Below are 24,455 nucleotides of genomic sequence, written 5' to 3'. Positions count from 1 at the left end.
TCTCTTTATTTACCCTGGCTTAAAGACTTGGAGGGGGATTTTTGATTCTACCCATCTCTGTGACAGTGGCATTCAGGTACTGGTTGGTACTAGAGAGCACAGATTTGTCCTAGATCTGGATCAGCCCAGTCGTGATTGGTTTCTCAAGACATAGCAGAATATTCAGCGCTGCCCACTACTGGATAGAGTAACCTCCTTCAAAATGCTGCAGCTAATAGTACCTTGAAATCAGCTCCTTAAACTCAGCTCACAGCCACGGAATGACATTTGAGAATGGTTCAAGTGATGCCAAAATCTTTTCCTCCTATCTCTGCATGACTAGACAAGAGCAAAGGAACTCGGGAAGCTTCTTTTCCTTTATATTCCTGGATTGAAAAGACCTGAGCTCATGTTTCATTTCCCAAATTAAAGTCCTGCTTTATAATAATGAAAATGGCTAGCACAACAGAGCTAGCACTCAACACAGCTCTGCACTTACAGATCTGCTGAGTTGAACGGAATCTGCAAATCTATAGAATTACATAAGACATTTTAAGTTACATTAAATTTCTGCTGTGTGCTTTTAAATCATGGAGCGCAAGACCCATCAGCACTTAGGGTTTATTTATTACCTTAACCAATACCAGATGATCGTGTCCAGTATTATCTATTATTTATGAATAACAAGAGGCTGGAAGACTGGAAATGACATGCTTTAATATGTCCAAAAGGTTAGGCATAAGGCAGTTTGCTGCCTTATAAATTTCTCGACACCATTTTTCCCTGTAATAAAGCATTGTCAGTGGTTGACTATATACGGAACTTCCATTATTTCTATATAGTTCATAATGACTACCTTGGACTTCAGTGGGGAAAACGTAATTGCAGATAATATACGTTTGAAAGGGAATGCATCTTTTAAAAAAAAATAGGAAATTTAAAAATAATTGGAGTGGAAAAATTTTTATTACCCCATTAAAAATGAGTCTCTTTACAAAGACAGTTCCCAGGCTTGTAGACTTACAAGAGCTTAAGAAATATTAATTAAAGATGACAAATGTTCACCGTGCCTGTAATTGGCTTTTTGACACTGATTAAGATCCTGTCTTCTGTGCACCCAGTATATTTGAATAGACCCAACTGCATTCCAACTGGGCCTTTCCACGATTTAAGGTGCTTATATATGAGGAGGTGCATGTGGTTCCTTGCAGTCCTCAGAGCAGCCCCTGCCCCTGGTAGGAGCCCATCGCTCCCTCGCACAGCCTGCATCTCCCTGGAACCAGCAAATGAAGCAGCGGCTTTCCCCTTTGCCTTCTCTCTATGGCAATGCCATGTGCATTATGTATGCTGGGAAAGCCCGCAGCATTGGAGGCCATCCTCATGTGTAATGTCAAGAAAGGAAAAGCTATCCCCAGGAAATTACCCGGTTTCCATTGTTCTGTTCTCTGTAGACTAGTTGATCTACGGAGCACTGAGGTTTGCAAAGAAAAACTCCTACAAATTCTTAAGAAAAAAACAAAACAAAATTTCCTAAAAAAAAGTTACCAGAAAAAAATTGAGACAAAGCTAATAATTATTTTCCCATAATTGCACATGATCCAAACAAGTTGACTCTTCACATTTTTATTGTTAGGACAAAACAAAACCTAGATGAACACAGTATACAGCTGAACCAATTCAGGAGCAAATCTGTAACTACTCCAGATGCTCTGTTAATAAGATAAGTCCCTGTAGTCCTTGAAAGTTCCATTAAGCTGTCAGAAAACTTTGTCACTGCGTGTGTTTTTGTACAAAAGATGGGAAAGAACAGAAGAGAAGAGACTTGAAGAAGAGGGTGGGGGTGAAGTGTCATGTCAAGGATGATGTGGCTTGAAAAGTGGCTACAGATTAGAGGTAAGAAGCGCCTCTGGAAGGTGAATGGATGTCTTTAATACTCTAAGGTTTAAGTTGCTGTTTTAAAAGCAAAAGTTCAACTCTCTAAAATCATAATTTAAGTCCTTTGCTTTTTGAGAAGACAGATGTTAGGTGAAAAAGAGGTTCAGTGGGCATCTCCAGAAAAGAAAATTCCAAGACTGGTGTGCAGATTCAGACAGGCAGGGAGATGAAACAGCTCTCTACATGGCTGGCATTTAGCTTTTTTTCCCTTCTACCCTTTCCACAATAATCTCATCAAGACCTTAGATACATTCAGCAAGTTGTCAAGAGGATACAAAATTAATTAGATCAAATCTACATCTATGCCCGCACTGCTGAAAGTACAATTATAGCCTTGCCCAGTGCTTTGCGGTCCCCACCCCGCCTCCCCACGTGCCCCCCACGCTGAAACTCCCACTCTTCCATCTGGGGGCCCAGTGCCTGACCTGCTGGCATGATTATTTTCCTCAGTTGCCCAAAGAATAGTCAGAGACTACAAATAGATTCCTTTCCTGGTCACTTTTACTATTACGATAGTAAAAACAAACAGTGGCGTCATGGGTTGGGTGTATTATCATTTCTTTCTCCTGCTCCCCCACCCCTACGATTTCACAATCTGTCCTGTTTGCATAGTCTGTCACATGCCACGCACCACAGTGTTTTAACTAACGTGACAGAGAAGCCTCGAGTTTGGAGTTCAGCTCGCCCGGGGTTTTGCCCAGGACAGAGTGCTCCATTTGGCAGGGAGCACTGTCCAGGAGAATGCCAGTGACGTGTAGTGACAGATGCTTCAGATCCAAAACTGATGCAAAAGTCCATTTCCCAAATGCTTTGTGTGTACGTAACTAACAACCTAGTATGATAAAACCATCGACTTACTACGCTTCTATCATCTTTCAGTCCCTCTGTGTCCGTCTCCCCCGACCCCCGTGCACCCTCCTTTGGTCCCTGTCTTCCCACCATCTGCCTCCCCAGACTCCACTGGGACCAAAACGCCGTAGCATAGATGTAGGCTCCAGGCTCCGGTTTCAACCTCGATTCCCGTCCTGGCCCTACATACAGTTGCCCCCCACCCTCTGCCTCTTTCTCATCACACTCTGTACTTCCGCAGCTTGGAGGCTTGGTCATGCAAGCTTGGAATGTCCTTCTTCCCCTTCTTTCCCCTGAAATCCAATTTTTCCTTCAAGACTTTGCAAGGCCTTTCCCTGGCCTGCCAGACAGTTAGTGGATCCTTCCTTTATGCTCTGCCTAACCCTCTTTCTTCGAATTCTCTTACTCTCAGACTTCATTCTTTCCCGGCAGTTAGACAGGAGATCATCTCTGTGTAGCCTCTGCTACACCGTAAGCTACTCAAACGCCAGCTTGTGTTGACTTCAAATCAGTATCTGGTGTAATGCTCAGCGTGGGGTTTACACATGGCACGCGTCTGCTCAACTTCGAACACGTGAAGAAAGAAACACAGGAAAGATGGCTGTTCTGTGTCTCTTTGCGATAGGGTTATTATTATCTTTCTTAAAGTATTATTTTCTAATGCTTTCTGAATTCTAGTTCTTTCCCTCCAAAGCCATGAAAATGAGAAATGGGGGGGGGGGGAAGGTATCTGTATAATTTAAGAAGAAAAAAAATGCATTTAACATAACAGCCGATACAACCTTGAACTTAAATGAAAAGTGCCAATAATTTTAACCATGTAATGCTGCTATTTGTCTTCTGAGCCTTATTCACTTAAAAGTGACATGCAAAAGTCTGTGATAATCTTTTGAACTACTCTATATTACACTGATAACAAATATATAACTTACTGTGATTTTTTTCTGAAATTAAGTATGTTTATAACAATATTTTTCACACAATAAGATTTTTACTTAAACTCCTCTGATATGAGTTCTAGGTTGCCACAAGTTAAAGGGCTAATGTAATCTAGACACTAGATCTTACACTCTAATAAGTTACTGGCAATCCCTTAATAGGATTGCCTGGTAGCAAAAAAATATACAGGACTCCCCTGTAAATTTGAACTTCAGATAAGCAATACATTTGGTTGAAAGTATATCCCATGAAATACCTGAGATATACTTATACCAAAAATTACTCAGTTTTATCTCAATTTTTAAAATATTAGGTTTATCTGAAATTCAAATTTAACTGGGCATCCTATATTTTGCCTAGCAACCCTACTTTTTCATTCTAAACAAGGTAATTCTAATGATTTCCACAAACATTGTTTAAGCCCACTCTAAATTTCTAGATTAAAATAGTTTAACAGAGAGAAATAAAAATGATAGTAAATAAATCTGTATGGGGAAGGTGTAACACAATTTATAAACACATACAATACTAATGGGCTGAATTTTAAGAACTGTATTTATTTTACATAACCCACAAAGATAGTAGCTTAAACACTGCATTTCTCATGAACTTTAGAAGGATACTTTTCCTCTAAACCTTGAAAAACAGAAATAAACTCTGATTGGAAAGAGTTCTTGGAATCATCTCACTCAATCCCCCATCTCTTAGCTTTCCTGGTCTCTGATCTTGCACGTTTCTACCCGGGCCACTTAATTTTCGATTGTTAAGAGGCAGTGGAGAGCCTGTCCCACGCGGTGTGCTCCCCGAGACAGAACTCCTTTCTCCAAACTCTCCTGGAGGACGTCCTTGCTGTCCCATCACGTTTAAAAATGACTACAATACAGCAGGCTTTACTCATAAAAGCAATGCAGATTAATATGGGTGGATTTTTTGCAAAGCCCAATCTATTAAAAAAAAAAAAACAAACCCGAGTTTGTCAACATAACACAAACATTGTAACTAAGAATCACCCAAGCCTCATTCTCCTCGTCTGCTGTGATATTTATTGGTCCTGAAGGAAAGGACTAAAGAAAAAGGGTCGGGAAACTGTTTCAGAGTGCTGAGTCCTTGACATTTTCAGCCAAGTTGTCTTCAGTCGTCTAATACCATCTCCTAAAGTCTGCTGAGCAGGATGTGTCTGTTTCCAAAGGCAGCGGTGGCCATCCAGGCCTCTAGGTATCCTTTCACGTCTGCCTGTGCCCCTTCTGTCTGGGGGTTTGGTATTTCTTGGGCAGGAACTATATGTCTACCTCTACTATCGCCTCTAACTGCTTACTGGTGTCCACACTGTGTTGCTGAGCCAGTGATGAGTTTCTGCTTGAGACATCTCAGAGTGTTTCTGTTTGGCAATGTTACCAAAGACATGGCGGGGAGAATTCGGTCCATTTAGAAGTCAGGAAAAAGAAGAGGCACAATTTCTCTTCCTTTCTTACTGTCACCAGGAATCATTTTCTCTGTCCATACCATCCCTTCCTATGACTTGTTAAGCGTCAAAAATAACCTTTCACACTGGGAGAACTGGGATGCTTTAAAATCCTCTATTTGTTAGACTTGTTAGACATGAAGCATTGAAGAATGTTAAGCTGCAAGGATAAGATCTTACTAGGGGTAGGATCTATTATTAACCGTACTCACCTAACATGGGACTTCTCTGCTTACAAGGCAAGTCTGTGAACAGACGAGGCAACAGACAAGTCTGTTCACAAAGAAAGCCTGGTGCTGGGGGTTTGCAACTCAGTATAAGTAACATTTCAATAGGAGAGAGGGGGAAGAAAGGTCAAGCCAGGGGAACATTCTGTAGATAAGAGCCTTACGGATATCAGACAAGTAGGAGAAGTAAAGTGCTGAAGGTAACCTTTCCCTAGGCCACAATTTGGGTTCCAACTAACTGTGGTTCACATGGGGGTGCCTGCTGCCAGGGTGGGGAAGAATCTTGCCAGATGTTTAGCAAGCCACGAGTGGCTAATTCCTTTTTAGTCTAAATCCATTTTACTTTAAATTCCTACATTACTAAAGACCCCATCCCCGATCACAAAAGTCAGCAGTTAGAAAAGGAATCAGAAGAGAAACAGACACATAATTAAAGGGGGCCCCCTTGGTTCTGCAGCACTTACTTGCCCCGCCAACAGGGGGGGACAGCAGTTACTGTGTCAGAAGCAAAGTCTTGGTAATGGTTTAACTCTCACTAGACCAGAGTTACCTGAACTTCAGTCATTCAGCTACCAATACCATGACTTTAGTTATCCCAGTGAGTCTCACCCACAGTATTATTTACTTAGTATTTTAATATCTCCAATAGCTCCTGCATTAGTTTTTACTTACTATGTTATTTAAATTGCCTCAAAATGTCTTTCAAATGGGAACTTTATGCCATTATCATAAATAGAAAAATACACACCACTTTTCACAGATCGATGGTAACCATAAAAATAAAATTGAGAGCAAAACAATGTTAATTCCAGCTAGATCCAGCTGTAAGCCAGGGCCCCAGCCTGTCTCTCTGGCTTAAAGGGATAGTAGCAAGTTTAGGGAGTTGTTAATAATAAAGCACCAAACTCAGACTTTTCCCTGGATATAATCAAGATGCCTGAAAGAGCAACGCAACGGGCATAAATTTCCACCCTCTGCCTCAATATTCTTGAAGGCTACAGTGCCCTGAATCACCTCAATCATGCCAGGTAAAGTGCTCCTTGGCTTTGGAGACAACACTGCTGAAGGCTACAGTGCATTTAAAGAACAAATAATGGACTGTGAAGAGGATTACTGGTAAACCGTGATTCCTAAAGTCCCCTTCAGGACTGTTCTACAGCACAGACCATACTCCTCATCCTTCACAGACCTGAGGAATCCTGCTGGCATATTAATTCCCAAACTAACAATGGCTTACACACATAACTTGCGTGTTGGTTAAAACATGTTCAACATTTACTACACATTGGAGTTTAAATTATTCATTTCATCTCTAAATTGTTTCACATCTTTTTCTTGCCTATAATGAGCCTACATTCTAGACTCAATGCAATAAGGTGAAAATGTCTCCCTTTACAGATTTCTCAAAGACGGACGCGTGCTACAGTTTTGGGTTTTCAATAGAATGGGGACATCTCCCGATATATTTATATCTCATCTACTCTCCCAGAGCTCACAAGAGCCCTACAAAGTAAAGTCTGAAGGCAGGGGTTTTCCTCCTGTTCTGTCTGTATTCCTGTGTCCTAATGGCAGTGGCCAGTGTTTACATTTTATATTAGACTGCACAGCTTTCTGAGAAGCTCTGGGCATGGTTAATATATCTTAAGTCTTCTTGGAAATCAGGTTTTAAGGTATTGTTACTTTTGGTAAGAGGTGCAAGAGTGTCTGTTCGTTTTCCAAAGTGTTGAACCTAAAAGAAAAAGCTCTTTTTTTCTTTTGCTGTGGGAAGGGGTGGCAGGGAATAAGCCTGATCTAAAAATAAACTTGATTTCTGTCTTATTTATAGGGAACTGGAGTCCCTCTGTAACTACCTATTACCACCTCAATAGTGACAGGGCGAATAAATAGTATGTATTTTCAAATGTGGCAAAACTAAGAAAGAAGTTGCCAGGGCCACATCTCATTTATCAACGTGGGGATTAAAGGGCTGGCTCTCGAGGCTCCAGACATCTAGGGACCCAGAGATAAAACAGGGCAGTTGGCTGTGTTTTCACTAATGAATCTCGGGCTTGAAAGATATCAGGCAATTTTACAGAAAAGCAGCAAGGACAGGAGACATTAGACAAGGCTAGTAGGGTAATGAAGGGCAAGGCCAGTTACTGAGACAGAAAATTACTTCATTTTCTATGATAATGCTCCGTGTCTCTGCAGGCTTCTTCTCACACTTCGTTAGTACAGCTCTATGTACACACAGCATCAGAACGCTACTCACGGCGTAGAAGGAAAGAGCCTTGGAACATTCCACAGAGGGGCAGAGGGCTTGGGGCTGGCATTTTGAAAGGGGGAGGCTGAGAACAATGGCAGCAGAAGGGGGTTAGACTGTGAGGTGAGGAGCGGTGTTTTGACGGAATGGGAGGGACGCATGGGATTAAATCAAGACGAAAGACATAGCAAGGAAAAGAAAGAAAAAGACAGCAAACATACTCTGGAAATGCGGAATTGTTTGGAGGGCGAAGTGGACCCAGAACAGGACCAGCTCACCGGCGCTCAGCGAGTCTGCGGGACAGAGCTGTAGGTTTGCTTTGATCATTGGCCTTTTTTTCAGTGGCCAAAATTAAAAGGGCATTGGACACTCGACTCGTCCTCAGCTAGCTGGTCAGCAGACACAATTTCTGCTCAGAGGGAAAATGTGAGATATTTTAGAAACAATTCCAGAGTATATTTAGCTTCTAAAGCTGGGGCACACAAATGTCACATTCTCATGAGACAATAGACCCAGTAAAAAGAGCACCAGTCAGAGGCCCTCAGAAAGCCCATGAAACTCAGGCAGCGCAGGAGAGGCTGCGTACACGGATGTGACATCATCAAGGCACCGACGTCGGGGAATGAGAAGCAGCGAGGGCGTCACAGATTGCTTCAAGTCAAAGGACGTCAGAATGAGTCAGGAAAGGAACAAGACTTATCCAAGGGAATCACGCCATCACCGAGTCAGGGCACACAGCGCCGGGTAAAACGAAACGAAAGCTTCAAACGGATCATGAACATTAAACAGAAAAAAATAATTCGGAACAAAATGGAAATTAAAATCATAAAAACTATGATAAAAAGGAACAGTAAGCTACACCTTTTTAAAACAAATTTCTGCACAACAACTCATTGGCGTTGCCCCATCATATGCATAACCGATTGTCAGAAATCAAACTCCAATTTGACGGGACAAGGCAAGGAGTTAATGGCACGAGAACAGTGATCATGTTAAACACCCATGCAATCATCTCTGCCACCATTGTCTGACAACATGTAGACTGCTTCCAGCTTTGTCAATATTCATAACAAGACCCGAGAGAATGAGCAGTGCCGAATTTTGAAATGATCTGTCAAAGTGTTAATTGGACTCTTCGAGAACCTTCATTCCTTGGGGGAGTTAATGGCTGGAGAAAATTCCCGCTACCCCTCTCGGTGAAGTGAAAAGAAAATCACTGCCACCAGCAGCTAGCTGTTTGGTTGGCATATTTTAATGCTTTACTGGAAAGCCTGTTTGTTTTTTCAGAAAATCGCAGTGGGCAAAAACAAAGTGATTTCTACTAAGTTGTCTCTTTCGGAGAACCCAGCCAAGACTAACACAGCTAAGGGCTGAGCCACACATAACAAATAATGGCGCGTGCGAGGGCTTGTCGGCAGCCAAGGCAGCTTCTCTTCTGTCTGGGGCTTTCTTGGGAGGGTACGAGCAGGGATCCTTTGAACGGAAAGAGGCTGATAAGACAATACTTAAAAAAAAGATTTTGGGCAGGGCCGTAATAGAGGAAGTTTATAGAAGAATAATGAATCAGTTAAAGGGTCGTGCTCAAGAGCAAGACCGAACCAGCCCCATCTTTACATTCTGGCTTGGCAAGTAGAGTTGCAGAGCACACCTCACTCTCAGGAGATGGGAAGCAGAAAAAAAGGAAGAGAATTTAACATGCAAGTCTGCCCCAGAAAACATTCCATAAAAGTAAAGATGGAAAGATGGACGCAGAACCGCCTGGGGGAGGGCGCGTTAGAGACCGTCTTCCGAGGGTCATGGTGGCTGCTCTGCCCTCGAAACGCGCACCCCCACTTGGATGAAACTCTTGAAAACATATAGAAGTAAACAATTCTGAATGGGGGGAAACAGCTCAGCAACATAACTGGGCTTTTCAGTCTCTGATTTACAAGACTGTTTTTTGGACAAGTAAAGGCCTCTTTGGTTGCAGCTGCGACTAAAGTAGGATGTGTTACCAGAAGCAGCAAATGGCGAGGAAAGAGATGACATTTCCTGTCTGTAGTGAAGCAAAGAAAGCAGAGGAGAATTTAGGACAGTTCACAGTAGAGCCCCTTTCATTTAGCGAGGCTTCCTTTCCGTTTTAAATGCATAGCAATTCTACTTGATTAAATAACATATTTTTGTTTTAGCTGTTGTCCTCTGAGGGCGGTGACAGTACATCTGAGGACCTCGGCTCTATTCAAATTCAGCACCAGGCGAAAGTGAGGGATGCTACCAGCCAGAAAAGACTTTGCCTTGCTGTTTCTCAATTCACTGATTAACAGGGCTTTTACTTCAATGACATCCACTTGCCAGAGCCGAATTGCATTCCATCACATCACGGTGGGAAAAGAGGGCCCAAAAATCATGGAACGAGACTGAGAAGGGTTTAAATTAAGGGAACTCAGGAGCTGCATTGCTGTGGCCAAGCCCCACCTCTTTTGGGTAGAGGAAGCTCAGAGGATGTGTTATTTGTTTTGTGTGGTTTCTCCGTGGTCAGGGAGTAATTTAGGATCAATCCTGGAGCTGAGGATCGGGTTGCAGTCTTTTTTGAGAAGCTTTCAAGCATCATGCATTGGAGGATTCAGCTGGAAGCAGTTACACAGTCCTCCCCACTTCCCCCCCTCTCCCCCCAGAGGAAGAGGCATTTCCAAGGCCTTACCCTTCTTGTCTTGGTGATTATGGGAAGACACTGCCCCCAAAGGGTCTGTGTTGTCAGGTGAATCGAGCAGGTGCTTCCAGTCCAGCATTCCTCCCCTAGACTCATATCCCTCTCGAGCCGCCGAATCTGATGCGGTGGTGCTGGGCAAGAGGGAACTGGAGTGGCCTGTGTTTTCATCACAAATACAGTTAAGGAAAATGTCACTGGAGAGATCCAAATTCCCTTTGCTCAGAGGCCAGGAAGGAGATGGGACGCCCATGCTGGCTGTGAGACTGAGGCTTAGTGGGGGTGGGGCATGTCCAGCAGAAGGGCCCTCGGAGTCAGAGGATGAGGGGCCAGATCCTGTCCCTGCTGCTTTGCTGGGTGGGCCTTGGGGAATGACTGAACCTTTCCCTGTGCACATGATGGGGGTAATGACAGACAGCTCCTACTGTTGGGAGGATAAAAATGCAGTGTTCTAGCACAGTGCCTGGCACATAGTAGGTGGTCTAGAAACACTACTGTCCTTCTTTGATATGCCCATGGCCTCACTAGAGACAGAAGTGTCCACTCCAGGGATCCCACCTGTGACTAAGGTGGGACAGGTTTATGGTAGTGGATGAATCTTGGCCCCTCGCAAACAACGCAGCTGCCCTGAGTCCCCGCCACAGAGGCGCCTGGTGTGTCTGGTCATCAGTTTCAACTCAGCGTGAGGGGCATTCCTCTTTCTAGGAGCAGTTAATGCTTTGAAAAGGGATTGATGGGGGTGATGAATGGAATGGAGGTCTCAACTGCTACACGTTATTAGGGCTATGCCTTTTGTGTCTCATTCCAATAAAAATTAGTTTCAATTTTTATTTGCCACTGACAGAAATGGTTCAAACTAGAAAAAAATAGATTTTTGAGATCCAGAGTAGCTAGCAGAAGAGAAGGCCAGAGAAATGGCTAGGTTGAGAGTTAGGGCAGAAACGCTGGCCATTTCCTGAGAATTCATTCGTGAGCTCTCCCTCCATCATTCCACGGGGTTAAGTACAGATGGTATCAGGCACTTTGATCTAAGCCGTCACAATGATTTAAAGAAGCAGGACTACCTGTTCTCTGTGGCAGGAATAAAATATAACCTATGATTTTCAAGTGGAATCTTTGGCTTATTAAACCATCTGATCTACAGCAACCTCTTAAACAATTAAAAAAAAAATCTGGGCAACTGCCGTGCATATATAGTGGGTGCCTTTTGTAGAAAGTAGGACAAGCTCATGGGAATACAAAGCCTCCAGCCTCGGGCCATGATCACTATGTATGTGATAAAGAAAATACCACTAGAAATAAAGATTATAATCATAAAATATACTACAGGTTTTTCCAGTTATTATTGGAAGTTGGATTCCTCCTCAGGGGAATTAAGTATTACAAATTACAGGCAAAAAAAAGTGTGTATGTATATATATGTATATACACACAGTAGAACCTCCATATAGTTGGGACCTTCCTACACCGACCACTTCCAATTAATTGACCTAATTTTCATAGACCGGACATGCACCACACGTACATATCAGTACATGTTGACCATCTCTGTATGTTGACCCCTTTGTCACACTCCTTTGGGGTGGTCCACTTACAGACCACCTACTGTGCGTGTATATATACAGGGTGGACATAAAGTTCATGTGCAATTGCAATGTACGTCAACTTTTTGTCCGCCCTGTATATATATCTGGTGGCTATTTATTTCCTTAAAATGTTGCTTAGCAGAAAAAAGCAAGCCACGTGGCTCATCTAAGCTATAGGGACTTGTATAGAACCTTCAAAATGCCACACAAAGCTTTGGTAACATTGAAGAGGTCTCTGTCTGCAGGGAACTCGTCTGGCTCCCGCACAGTTCCAAACATCTACTTTGTTGAAAATAGTCTGCCTCATATCCAACTGCTAAAAGCATGTTCATTTAAATTCAAGGAATGTTTGACTCTAGACTTTCTGCTTTTACATTTCTGGGTTTCACAACTCATAATACAGATCAGAGAACAGGGGCAGGAAAATCAGCCTGAAAAATGGAAATACAGAATTTCCTGTATTTCGTTTCTGCTTAACATTGAGATTTAAACATAACCTCTCTTTTTCTACTCCTGAATTCATTATTGCTCTAATAAAATGTATGGTTGGCCTACAAGAAGACAATTCAGCACCCAGCATAAGCAAACAATTAGAAATAGCTTTGTAGGAAGTTGGAAAAAGAGAGGAAGAATAAAAAAATACCTCCCCTCCAAGTAGCAAGCTTTCTTTTACCTGAATTGATATGCATTTTCGAACGCTTTCAATTTAACTGTATTCAAGGGGCAATTTTATGGTAATACCGTAAGTATGGTTTAGGGAGAACATTTCTTAATACGGTAATCTAGGGGAAATATATGCCTAAGGGACACATTCTCTGTAGAAAGATTTCCTGGCCCATATGCTGCAAATACATGGAAAACTCATTGGTAGTGGAAAGCTATGGCTATGAGAGGAAATTAATGTGGACCAGATGGCAGTTAGGTAGGAAAATGTTTTACACAAATGTGAGAAATCAGCGTATTCCTCCTACCGCCAAAGTGTTAGTCTAATACCCACCACATCTTGATTTTCTATATGTAAATCTAGAGAAACTATGCATCTTATTTACTCAAAAGAAAAAAATAAAAGAGCAGCATGAGGTTTGTAATCTTTTAAACATGCGTGAGGATAGGGAACACATGCCAGTGGTGAGTTAAACAGTCAGAGAGAACACTACCTGAGTCTCAACAATGTTAGAACCGCCACGTAAAACCACTGTTAAATAGCAGTCCTCAGTTTGAAATCAAAGATGTGTTATTATTACCTCTCCAGGCTTAACAGAAATGCTACTAGGAAACCATTTATAGTATTTGTTATAATCTGATTTTAGAAGCTATATTATTTTTATGCATTCCCTAAAGACTTCGCACCAAAATAATGCTATAAAAATAGGCAATCATTTGTAGATACGGTTATTACATGTCAATAGATTTGGAACCTATAATTTTGTCTTGGCCAATAAGAAAGGCTGCATTTTAATCAATGGAGTTTATACTACATTATTCTTATAAAATACAAAGATAGATGTATTTTAAAAGTTAACATCAATGCATCAAATTGTTTCTCTGTATCTACATGTCATTATGATTCCAGAGGTTAGAGACCCTTCAAATTATTCTAACCTATTAACGATGATTGTAGCCAATTAGACATGAAACAGAGACACTAAATCAATACAGGAGAGGGAGAGAGAAGGAAAATAATCAGAGCCCAATTCACTAAAAGGGGTTCTTGTGCATGTTAACTGGTGCTGCACAGAGCTTTTGCCAGTGGAAGGTGTGCATGGTCTGTTGAAATGATCCCTTTTCCAGAGTTGGGCAGGTTCTGGTTTTGTGACTTTGCACAGAACGTAGGACATGCAAAACACACAGCTAGAAATAGTGTAGGTCCCCTCTGGAGTTTGAGGTTGGTTTCCATGTCTATATCCACGCTCATAAAAATAGCAATTTTGTTCTTCTGATGCTACAAATAGAGCGCCTAGTCCAGTGCCTGAGCCATAGTAGGCACTCAACAAGTATTTGCTGAATGAATGTGTTAATTCTATTCTGGGCTTACTAATTCCCAAATAAGCATCCCTTGCAATAGTTTGTGGGGGTGGGGAGAGTCTCCTATCTTTTTGTAAGTACTGTAGGGACCAGCCCTCATTTTGATGGTCAGTTAATCAACTCACCACTTCATGCTGAATACATTTAGCTTGAAATGGTTCATCACTAAAAGAAAAATTTCAGCTCCTCTCAGTGGTTTCTTCATCACAGAAACCAGTGATCAAGAGCTGAGAACAAAAGGGCATCGTCCTTTAAAGTGTTAATATGGAAGAATTGATAAGGACCTCTCTTTCTGTAAAGGAAAGAAGCAGGATTCATGGCTGGAGAGTGATTTTTTTTCCTAAAAAGCATCCTGTGGTTTAATTATTCTATCAAATGACCGAGAAGTTAAAATTGGTCTTCCTATGATTGATGAATGGTGGGGAGGTTGCTGGTCCAATTAGTTTCAAGGTCTGAGTTTTTCAATATCTGATAAAGATTATTCAATTATAGAAAATGATCGCAAAGTATGATATTGGAAAAGAACGGAGGCTAAGTGGGTTTTCTTTCGGAAGGTGGGCTAAGCTAGATCCCATCTGCCTCCCACACAATTTTTCTTCCAGTCTTCGCTCTGCTTTTTGAAGCATAGTAAAATTTGGTGTTCAATATTCTGGTTTGAATCCTAGAGGACATTAAAAGTGGATGAATTCTGTTGGCCCATCCCTGTGCCTCACTTCGGGGGTGGAGGGGAAGGCAGGGGATACTAGGCACAGCTTTCTGTATCTGCACAGCTCCAGTTTCTTAAGACTTTCAAAGAGGCTTTTTACTTATGCTAATTAGACACAGGGAGTGAGAGTTTACATAGAGCTATTAAGCACGTTTGTAGCTATCTCGAACTATTTCTTTGGATCTAAATTTGCACGGCTTTCTGTCCCTTCCTCTTTCTTTTCTTTGCCCTTTTGCTTCCCCCTTCCTGCCTCTGTATTTAAAGACTATCCTGGAACTGTTACTTGTTACGTATCTTAAACACAGAAACTATAAAATGGCTGTGTGTCATTGAAACACCCAGCCGAGGGGCTTACATTAGCCATCATAAAGATGTTTTTCATATTAAGAAAAAACACACGGCTAGTTTTCCCTAATAAACATCTGAGGATATTTTCAGAAACGTAACTGGAAGGCTACATTTCAACTTCTTGTATAAAGAGTTCAGAATATTCTGTTTATGGACTTGGTAGTTTTGTTTAATATAGCGCTTGTGTACTTCAGATCAAGAACAATAGGATAAATCCTGTTTGCACATCATTTCCACTGCGTCACTCTTCCTTGTATACATTCCGAAGCCATCTCATTGAAAATATGCCTAAATACTCACAGTCTCTGTGAGCTTAAAATTTCAATGGCCAATGTCATACTATATTGGAAAGTTTTGCCTCATAAGAAACTGATAGTCTGCGCCCTGTATAGATTTTCCCCAGCAGAGCTAACATTTTGGGGGGATGGTCCTCTGTATCAGCTGAAGAGCTACAGTCTATATGCTATGAGCACCGTTCTTTTATCTTGAATATACTTACGTCCAAAAGCAATTTCTTCTCCCTCAAGAACTCATTAAATGTATTCACCGAATTCCCCAAGGTTGGCATATTTCATGCTCTGTGGTGGATTAAAAATGTAGGACTCAAGTCTCCCACATCATTGTCTCATATAGGCAGAGTGCTTTTTGAAGCATACTAAAATTAATAAATAACTTTAGTGAATTGGGGCCCTGAAGTAACAAAGAATCTGGTCCATGATGTTTAGTAAATGAAAACTATATGCTACCACAGGACGGATGACTTAAAGAATTAAAAAAAAAAAATCCATAAACTGACCATACACTGTGTTGTGAGACATTTCATAATCTGGTAGAGGAGTTGAAATGTCTATAAAAAAATAATGAGGATAAAAAATTAATTAAAAAGAAACCTACGGTTTGAAAATACTCAAGAGGATTAGTGAAATAGGATTTCTCAGATAGATTTCCAGCAATATTAAATTATGAGAGTAATATCTTCCTTACCATTCAGCGCCACAAAGGAATCTGAAAGACAGAAGGACAGAGAAGGTTACTGAATGGTTTACACTCTGCCTGGGTGACTTCTGTAAAAAATGGGAATGCGCCAATACAGAACTCTGCCATTACATATGAGTCTCAGAACTAAGTGAGTGGTTCTTAATTCCTGCTGGTAATGGGAGGTGCTTCCTGCTCGGTCTGGTTTCACACCTCCATGCCCTCCCACCAAGTGAGTTTCCTCCAAGTCACTGCCTTTGCCAGAAGGCAGAGGAAGAGGAAGAGTTAGCAGAGGGAATGGTAGCTGCGATTCTCTGTGATTTTGAGGGTTTACGCCCTTCTTTATATGGAGTGACGTGTATGGGGATCGAATTAAGTGGTATCTGGATCACCATTTCCAAAAAAGCACTTTTGTTTATGTTCAATCTCATTTCATTCTCACAGCCATGCTGTGAAGAACCGTCTAGTATCACAATCTACTGATTGAGCTCACCAGGGGTTTTAGTTTGGAAATGAAAATAAAAACAAACACCCCCCCCACCCCGAACTCATACCCATATCAGGCAACACGTGTGCATGTAGGTGCATGTGCTGGGGGGGGGGGTGTTCCCTAAGCCTCTAAACTGGCTTTCTGGGATTTCCTCATGTCTCCAATTATTGAAACCCTCTCTGAACACCTGTGTGTGAGCAGTTTGTTCAACAGACATAGTTCATGCTCTGTCAGGAGTGCGGGGTGAGGGGAAGCCATGGGAAAGAAAGGCACAGTGGCAGCCTGACCCCCTGTCCGGCGAGAGTATCTAAGTGCCTCGGCAAGAGTAGTGGGGGTTCAAGTTTGGGGGAAACACAAAGGCAGGTCTAGGGGCATGACTGCTGATGGTACCCTGGAAATAAAGAGTGAATCACGGGCCCTGAGGTCTCCCATGAGCTAGTGACCCAGGCCTCCCTGGGTTCCTCTGCCTGAGAACACGGATATGGTGTGAGCTGATTGGTATAGTGGATGCTTTATAAAGCCAGTAATAGCCACCTTCACATTTTTCACAGATTTCCCGATTCAATCTAAATCAGTATTTTTCTACAGATGCCCATACTGCCAGATCATAGAAATACGATTAAAATGATTCACTTAAGTCAGCTAATTAAGCATGTACACACAAATGTGTCCTAAACCTGTTTCCCTGAAAATGAAGCTTTCAGGCACCAGGATGATCAAGGCTCACTGATCAAATGTTAGACCATTTCACTGATGCAGATGAACACACACACTCGTGGTAACCCTGATTTGGGGGCCAAGATGCAGTTTCTGAGGCTCATTTCTCCACTCATTAATGTTGCCTTTTCATTTGTAAATGAAGAATAAAACAAGGCAAAGCATTTGGAGGCAAGGCTGCCAATAGTCCTCCTTATTTGACTATATCCAATCTCTTAAAAAGATAAGGTAGAAAACAGAATGACATCTTAGAGTTTGAAATTTCAGTGTTCACAGCCGAAAGGCTTATAGAGTTATATCCATGATTTTCATTACAGAATCAAATATCGGAAGGAAAACGTTCCGTTTCCTTAGGAGTCATTATTTGGTGCCATTTTGAATGCAAGCTTCTTGACGTTCAGCATACGTATCATTTAAAATAACATAAACTAAACATATTTTCTGAGAGTATGGTACTATTCCTAATTTAGTATTCATAAAGATGTTTTTCAGGAGAATTTTGATATTGATCAGGTCACTGGATGGACAATTGGGCAGAACTTGACCAGGATCCTTTATACATATAAGGTTCTAAGTAAAATGTTGTCACTTAAAAACATTTAAAACAAACTCTAAAATCCGCATAGCAAGCCCATTCCTACAAAAAGGCTATTTTGAATTACCTCGTACTTATGGGTTACTTCTAAAATTTTGTTCTGTCACAAGAAGACTAAAACAGCCTCGCTCAATTAAAAAGCTGAGTACCATTTTTATTATTTAGCTAAAAATGACAGTGTAATAGCACATTTAAAAAAAACAACAAAACTGTCATTTTGTAATGAAAACGCTGATATAACTTACTGTTTTATGATAATTAATATCCTGTAGAGTGAATTTGCTCCCCGGAATTAGAATAATGAAATTGGTGCCAGCACTTCTAGTGACAACATGGACAGCACTGGCTTTGGAACACACTGCTTGCTTTAGTTGATACTTAGAAGATGATTTCTGTTATTTATGCATTAGTGGCAGCCACACTCAATTCCACATGTGGGGCGATGTTTCTAGGCCATTTGATGAAAGCATCTTTGCCCAAAGATAGAAATGGATAAAAGGCTGTACTTACTGTGACAGTCTCCCAGACCATCTGTATTGCCACGCTCTATGTCCTGCTCAAAAGTCAGTCTTTAAGAACAGGAGGAAAAAGACAGACAGAAACAGATACAATAATGTGAGTCATTATTCAGGAATGTGTCTAAAGTTTCACTAAAGAAAGCGACACAGTTTGATAAACGGAGTGGCAGGTGCAAAAAAGAAATCGGTAGCAGCGTGAAAATTTATCTCTGCCATTTGCACTGGCTTGAGTCTCCAAAAAGAAGCCATGGTTTAAGCAGCGAATTCAGATGTTGTTCAAGGATTTAATTAGTCTGTGGATTACTTCTGTCTTTCTTTTACTTTGATTCCCTAAGCACTTCTCAAACATTTGTTAAAGTTTAGATATTAAAATACTTCTCATGTACAGATGGCTCAGAAGGAAGACTTTTCCCCCTCTATTGTCTTGCCTTTGTAAACCTTTACCTTTCTTTGCTTAGAAAACCTGTGTGAGTGAAGTGTTCAGAGGTCCGAAGGGCCACTGGTTACGTGAAGCCTGTCAGGGACCCGACCTGGGGTGGTGGGGTGGCATTTTGCTGAGACTCCTTGGGTATTTTATACACTCCTGGCTTGCCCTAAACCTCAGGAAGGAGTGTTACCCCCACTCTCTCCCAAAGAGTCCACTAAGTCACCACTGGGCTATATGAGCTACGTCTCATTAACAAAACCAACTTTGATAGTATTAATTTTGATTTTTAAAAGCAGCACACTAGAATCATTCAAAGGAATACTGTCCTTATTTGGGAGAACTTCATGCTTATCTCCATCATATAACTGAAATTCCTGTTTTGTAACTGCGTTCAGAGTTTATTAATGAGCCACATAGGAAAACTATTTTCAAAGTCACATTTTTTGCTAAGAATCCACTGTGTTCTGTTTCTGCTGCACTGAAAAATCACGTTCATCCTCAAAGAATAAAGGTTTCTAGTGGTACTGAGCGTCGATATTCGTCATGCTCTGAAGCGTGCCCTCCAAGGGGAGTGCCACGTGTTTTGAGCAATGCCAGCAACTTTGAAACATGCAGGCAAGCCAGTATTCTGATGTTGACTTAAAAATCATTTTTGAAAAATTCAGTCTTATTATCTTTGGTTACATGTTGAATATAGAAGGGAGACAAGTCACGTTTTAGTTAATCTCCCTGTGCTTTGCCGTCCTTTCTCCTCCACCTCGAGGGTTCCCATGAAGACACATAGAGCTCTAACATGAGACTATGTCAATATCGCTACTTGTAAAGCTGTTCTAATAATATATAGTGAGTCAGTCCTCTGTATGGAGCCCGACTTCCAGGTCAGATTTTACAGTTGTCATTAGCTCTGTTTATGAGAATACTTATCCTCAAATGAGGCAGGTGGCAGTCATCAGATAAGCCCTTCTGTCTGTTTGTCTAGCTATTCTAAAATAGGAAAGGACTCTTGAAGGGATATAAAGATACTTCTATTTCCCCTTTGGATCTGGGGAGATTGAATAAATGGCTGGGATGAAGGAAAGACCTTTGCTGCCATATGGCCCCTTCCTTGAGTTGCCACAACCTGTCAAAGACATGCATCAAATATTTTCCCAAATGTTATTTTGGATTTCACATCCAAAACATAAAAAGAAACCTCTTAGCCAATGGCATCTAAGCATTGAAAGCCAGGGTAACAATTTTATACACCAAAATCCCAGGCGTGGTGGACAGGCTTGATCTGGCTGATCTGTTGGCAAACTGCCAAGAATTGATTGACTGCCTAACGAGTAGCAGGGTCAACTGCTCTTCAGCTCAGGAGGAAGGTTTATTGGATGTACACACCACGCTCGCAGTACAAACGCACTGCTTAACAAATGCTCTGCAATTTCTTCTCTGCCCTGCGCAGTCAATTAGAAGAGCCAGTGTTGCTGCAGCCGGACAAAGCACTCGCTAATCTAATTGGTATCCGACTGCTCCTTTTCTCCCACCGTGAAGATCAAGGCAGGCAGCTTCTGTCTCTCTCTTCAGGGTATACTTTAATCCCCATGGTGTTCCCTTTCTCTGTGTTTTTAATCAGTCTGAGGATGATTAATCAATTGGAAATCTGCTATGTGTGATGTTGTGAGGCTCTATGGAACGGGAGACGGAAGGAGAGGGGCTGACCGTCCGTGGCCGGGGTGTGTACACGGGGGCCGTGTCGTGTGTGCCCGCACGGTGAGGCATGCGTCTAGAACACTCAGCAGCCAGCGGCTACTTTCTCCTTTCCTGTGCTTCGGGTCCTTACCTGCTGCTGGGGAACAGGTGGGCGCAGGCACCACTTTCCTTCACCCACCCACAGTATGGGTCTCTGGAGGCGATGCAGGTTCTGCGGGAAGAGGATGACCATGAGCTCCCTGGGACTTTTTCAACATCGTAAACTTTCTAACTGTCAAATACGTACTTTTTACACTTCCCGTGCCACTCGCACCGGCCCAGGGGAACCTTTATCACACAGGTGGAGAAGGCGACATACAGAGAGCTGCTTGCCCTGTCCAGCTGCATGCCCATGATCCTCTTGTCTTCCACGCCATCGTAGCTGCATCTAAGTGGTGAAGCAGGGTAATTTCATTACTGCGCTCTCTTGGGCCAGTGCTCTTTTTCCTGCCACCACCCTCCCATCTCAGTTCCCAGCCCACAAGCTCATCTCTTAATCTGAGCTAACTGGAGGTGAAACAGATCCTCATTCACACACACACACACACACACACACTACTGGCAAGGAGAAAATCTTTTTATCTCTTAACATTTTTTTACAAACAGCATTAAAAGTCATTTTAAAAAGCACAGAACTGAAGCCTGCATGATTTCCTCTGAATGGAAGAGATCTTGATAGCATAACGAATAATGAGTGAGAAGGACCCAAACATTGTACTCACTTCTCAGGGTTGTAAACGCTCAACTCCTCCAGGAAGAGGCTGTCATTTAGAAAACCACTGTTTCCTATCCTGGCCAAGAACTTCAAGATGATTCCCTTCTCCGATCCCAGAAAAACCACAGTGTGATTCTGATACGGCCCAGCAGCGGTGTCCACTGCAATTTTGGTCAGGCGGTATCTGAAATGACAGGATCACATTTTTTATTTTTTTGTTGGTCTGTCATTAAAGTGTCCCCTTTTCCACTTCAAATGCCTGTGATATAGCTTTCTAGTAATAACCTCAAGAAAAATATATGCATATAAATGACATTCTTGTGTGGTTCCAGTCCTTTATTTTCATACGCAGAGCATTAGCGTGGCTCCAAAAAGAAGGTGGGAGGCTTGTGTGTGGGTGCGTGTGGGGTGTGTGTGTGTGTGTGTGTGCGTGCAGGCCAAGTTCCATAATAAATAAGCAGTTATAACCATCTGAAACCATTCAGCAATGATCTCTTCCATGAGCAACAAAGAAAGACTGGTATCTTTTATAAAGAGGTAAAAAAAATAAGTGAGCTCACTTAACATTTCATTTAACTTTGAAAAGAAAAGCAATGACTCCCATCTCTCCAGACTCTTCCTGTGAGGTACAGTGCCTTCATCAACACCATGTCAGACTGGAAAGCTTTCTGTTGTCCAGAGAGGGGCTGAGAAAGTTCCGAAGCATGGGGAGGTGGCATGCTAACGGCGCTCCTCATAAATAGGATGACATGCAAATAAATGATACCTGCCGAATGCCAAAGGCGAAGGCCATCCCTAGGATAAGTCCTGCTGGGCGTCCTCTTTCTCTGAAAACCCTCCCTCATTCAACATTCCTTGGATCTATCTGTCCTAAGCACCATAGCTGGAACCAAAATATATGGATCTTCTTGTAAGTTATATACCCCGGTTTCCATCCCCTGGGCAAGGGCTACCAGAGTACTTTCATATCTTTCCATAAAGTCACAGTATAAAAATGGTGATAAAATTAACAGACATTTTGTTTGATGACTGCCGCAATCAGATGGTACTTGAAAAAGCCTGTTGAATTGTTTGGAAATAAATTCTAAAGGGCTACAAGAAAGAGTACTTCATGTTATCACAGCTCTCTAATCAGCTATCCCTTCTCTGTTCCGCCACCACTTCAGATAACGAATAGCACATCATGAATCCTGCACTCCGGCTAATGTGGTGTCTGTGCTCTGCTTCACAGCCACCCATCCGGGGGCCATGCTCAGGGGGACTCTGCAGCATATTTTGCAATCACACCCGACCAGACAGGTATCCACATCCAGTTGATGGTTCTCCTTCACTGCTCCTCTATTTTTGCAGATTGGATTTTATACTAATCCCATAGGAAATAACTTTCTTTCCTTTAATTACTGGCACGTGTCCAAGGAGCCTGAAAATATTGGAACTCTTCTCACCGAGAATGTGGCTATGGGGGTTTTGTGGCACCCACCCAACTGGCCAACATTCCACAGCTGAATCAATGCCCAGGATAGCAGAAAATGTTTGTGGCATTTCAAAGAGTGATCCACCGATAGGTTCTACAAGCATGAGGTGAAGTCTTTAGGGCAGGGTTTGCTGGACACCCACCTGACCATCGTTCTCAGGAACCACGGCCTGTTGAAGATGGAAGGGACGGCCTCATCCATGAGGGGGTGCGTCTTGATGAAGTTCAGGGTGTCATCAGGAAACTCATTGGAACTTGTATATTTTTCTAAGGTGGATGAGCCCGCACAGCAACCCGGCCTAAAATGAAATAAAGGGCGGGAGGGAGAGAGCTTATTTTGTGCTTTATGGCAAATTCTCTGAATGAGCTGCTTCTCTAAGCATTTGGCATGAAGGAGAAAGTGCTGCAGGCTCAGAAGAGGGAGTTGAACAGCACAGAATGCCACCGAGTAGAATATGCTGAGATTTCCTCTGAGAAATTTCCTCCACCCCCTCACTTCATAGAAGGGCCTCAGCCAGTACTGCGTGGCCTTGGCTGGGGCCAGTTTGGCTTCCTCTAAAAAGCTCAACTAAACCCCAGTCAACAGCTTGAAACGAGTGAGTGAGTGTGTTTTGTACATAACTCAGGACGGCCTTAGTTATTCAGATACTCTGCTAGAGGTTGTTAATGTATTTTGCTCTACACAGGGAAGTAGAAAACAAAGACAGTCAAAAAGCCACCAGGTGCTAGAGCAAGACTCAATGCAACCATCTCCCGTTGTCTGGGGCTCTCTCAGAGAACATTTTGGGTTTCAGTTTTTATTGTTGTATGAAAAGCCAATTGTCCAGAAGGTTTTTTCCTAAAAGGTCATTTCCTTATAACTGAACAATGATGGTGAAAATTGGTTACTACAAGAAATTCTACAGTTTCAGGAGGCAAGAGACGTTTCAGCCAAGTCAGATCAGGGAATCGCTGAAACCAAGCCTGTCCAGTTGCCTGTTTTGCCCAGTGGTGCAGGAGAGGTGATCAGACCCTCACAACACCAGCATGCGCTAGCCCAGTGTGGACACTGCTTCCAGGAACTATCCTAGCCTGCCCCGTGAAAGCATCCTGATTCTGCAAGAGTTTGGAAAAGGCCAGGCCCTGGAAGGAGGTGGGCAAACCCACTATCACGGACGGGTAGGAAATCACTTCAAGTGTTCTAGTGATGGCTGGGTGACACCATCTTTACAAACCAAGGAGAGAGCCAGACATAAAAGCTTTCTGGAAACTGATGTCTCAGGCTTAACTCCTCTTCCTGCTCACCTAGAAGGTAGTTAACCATCCCAGGCGACAGTTTGAACAGTCTATCTGAGGTGGCCAAGGTGTGCTTTTCCCACCTAGTCTGTTCTCTATAAGCAGCAGAGGACCAACATGTCAGAAAATTCAGGTGATGAAGGTGGATGAACCCCATGGGTTTCTCCCCTAAATGTAGCAGTTTCTGCCATCCACGTCAGCTCAGGTAATAAGTGTACTCAGGTAGGGACTCTGTAGGGAGGACTGGAGGCTGGGGGAGAGATCCAGAAATCCAGTGACAGGGAGGCAGATAGGCCAGGAAGTTTCTATAACACTCAGACTACAAATGCTGTCAGGGGTGAGTGTGGTACCCAGAACAGGCACACTCCGACCTGTGCAGGTTAGAAAGAATGAGTCAGCTGGCTTAGCGTGCAAACCAAAAGAGATGACGTCGGACCAAAATGTCTCTGCACTGCCTCTGGACCCTGGGTTCCCAAGGAAGGCAATTCCAGGGTGTGATTTGTGGGGATCATATTGTCCTGCACCTGGACACCAACAGACCAGCACCTGGCAGA

General features: G+C 42.5%; 1 protein-coding gene across 2 annotated transcripts in view; it reads right to left on the bottom strand.

Moving 5' to 3' along the window:
- SEMA6A (semaphorin 6A) overlaps positions 1-24,455 on the bottom strand; it is a 128,087-nt gene that overhangs the window by 12,922 nt on the left and 90,710 nt on the right. For both annotated transcript variants that reach the window (XM_003788897.2, XM_023512719.1), the window contains 7 exons: positions 22,770-22,925; positions 21,160-21,336; positions 20,685-20,825; positions 20,529-20,609; positions 18,272-18,330; positions 15,969-15,989; positions 10,314-10,478 (listed from right to left, as the gene is read on the bottom strand). In XM_003788897.2, the coding sequence (XP_003788945.1) occupies positions 10,314-10,478; positions 15,969-15,989; positions 18,272-18,330; positions 20,529-20,609; positions 20,685-20,825; positions 21,160-21,336; positions 22,770-22,925 (800 nt within the window). The remainder of the gene's footprint in view (positions 1-10,313; positions 10,479-15,968; positions 15,990-18,271; positions 18,331-20,528; positions 20,610-20,684; positions 20,826-21,159; positions 21,337-22,769; positions 22,926-24,455) is intronic.

The sequence above is a fragment of the Otolemur garnettii genome, unplaced genomic scaffold (genome assembly GCF_000181295.1).
Source record: "Otolemur garnettii isolate 467f Iridium unplaced genomic scaffold, OtoGar3 scaffold00030, whole genome shotgun sequence".
NCBI lineage: Eukaryota > Metazoa > Chordata > Mammalia > Primates > Galagidae > Otolemur > Otolemur garnettii.
This window is presented reverse-complemented; position numbering and strand designations above follow the sequence as displayed.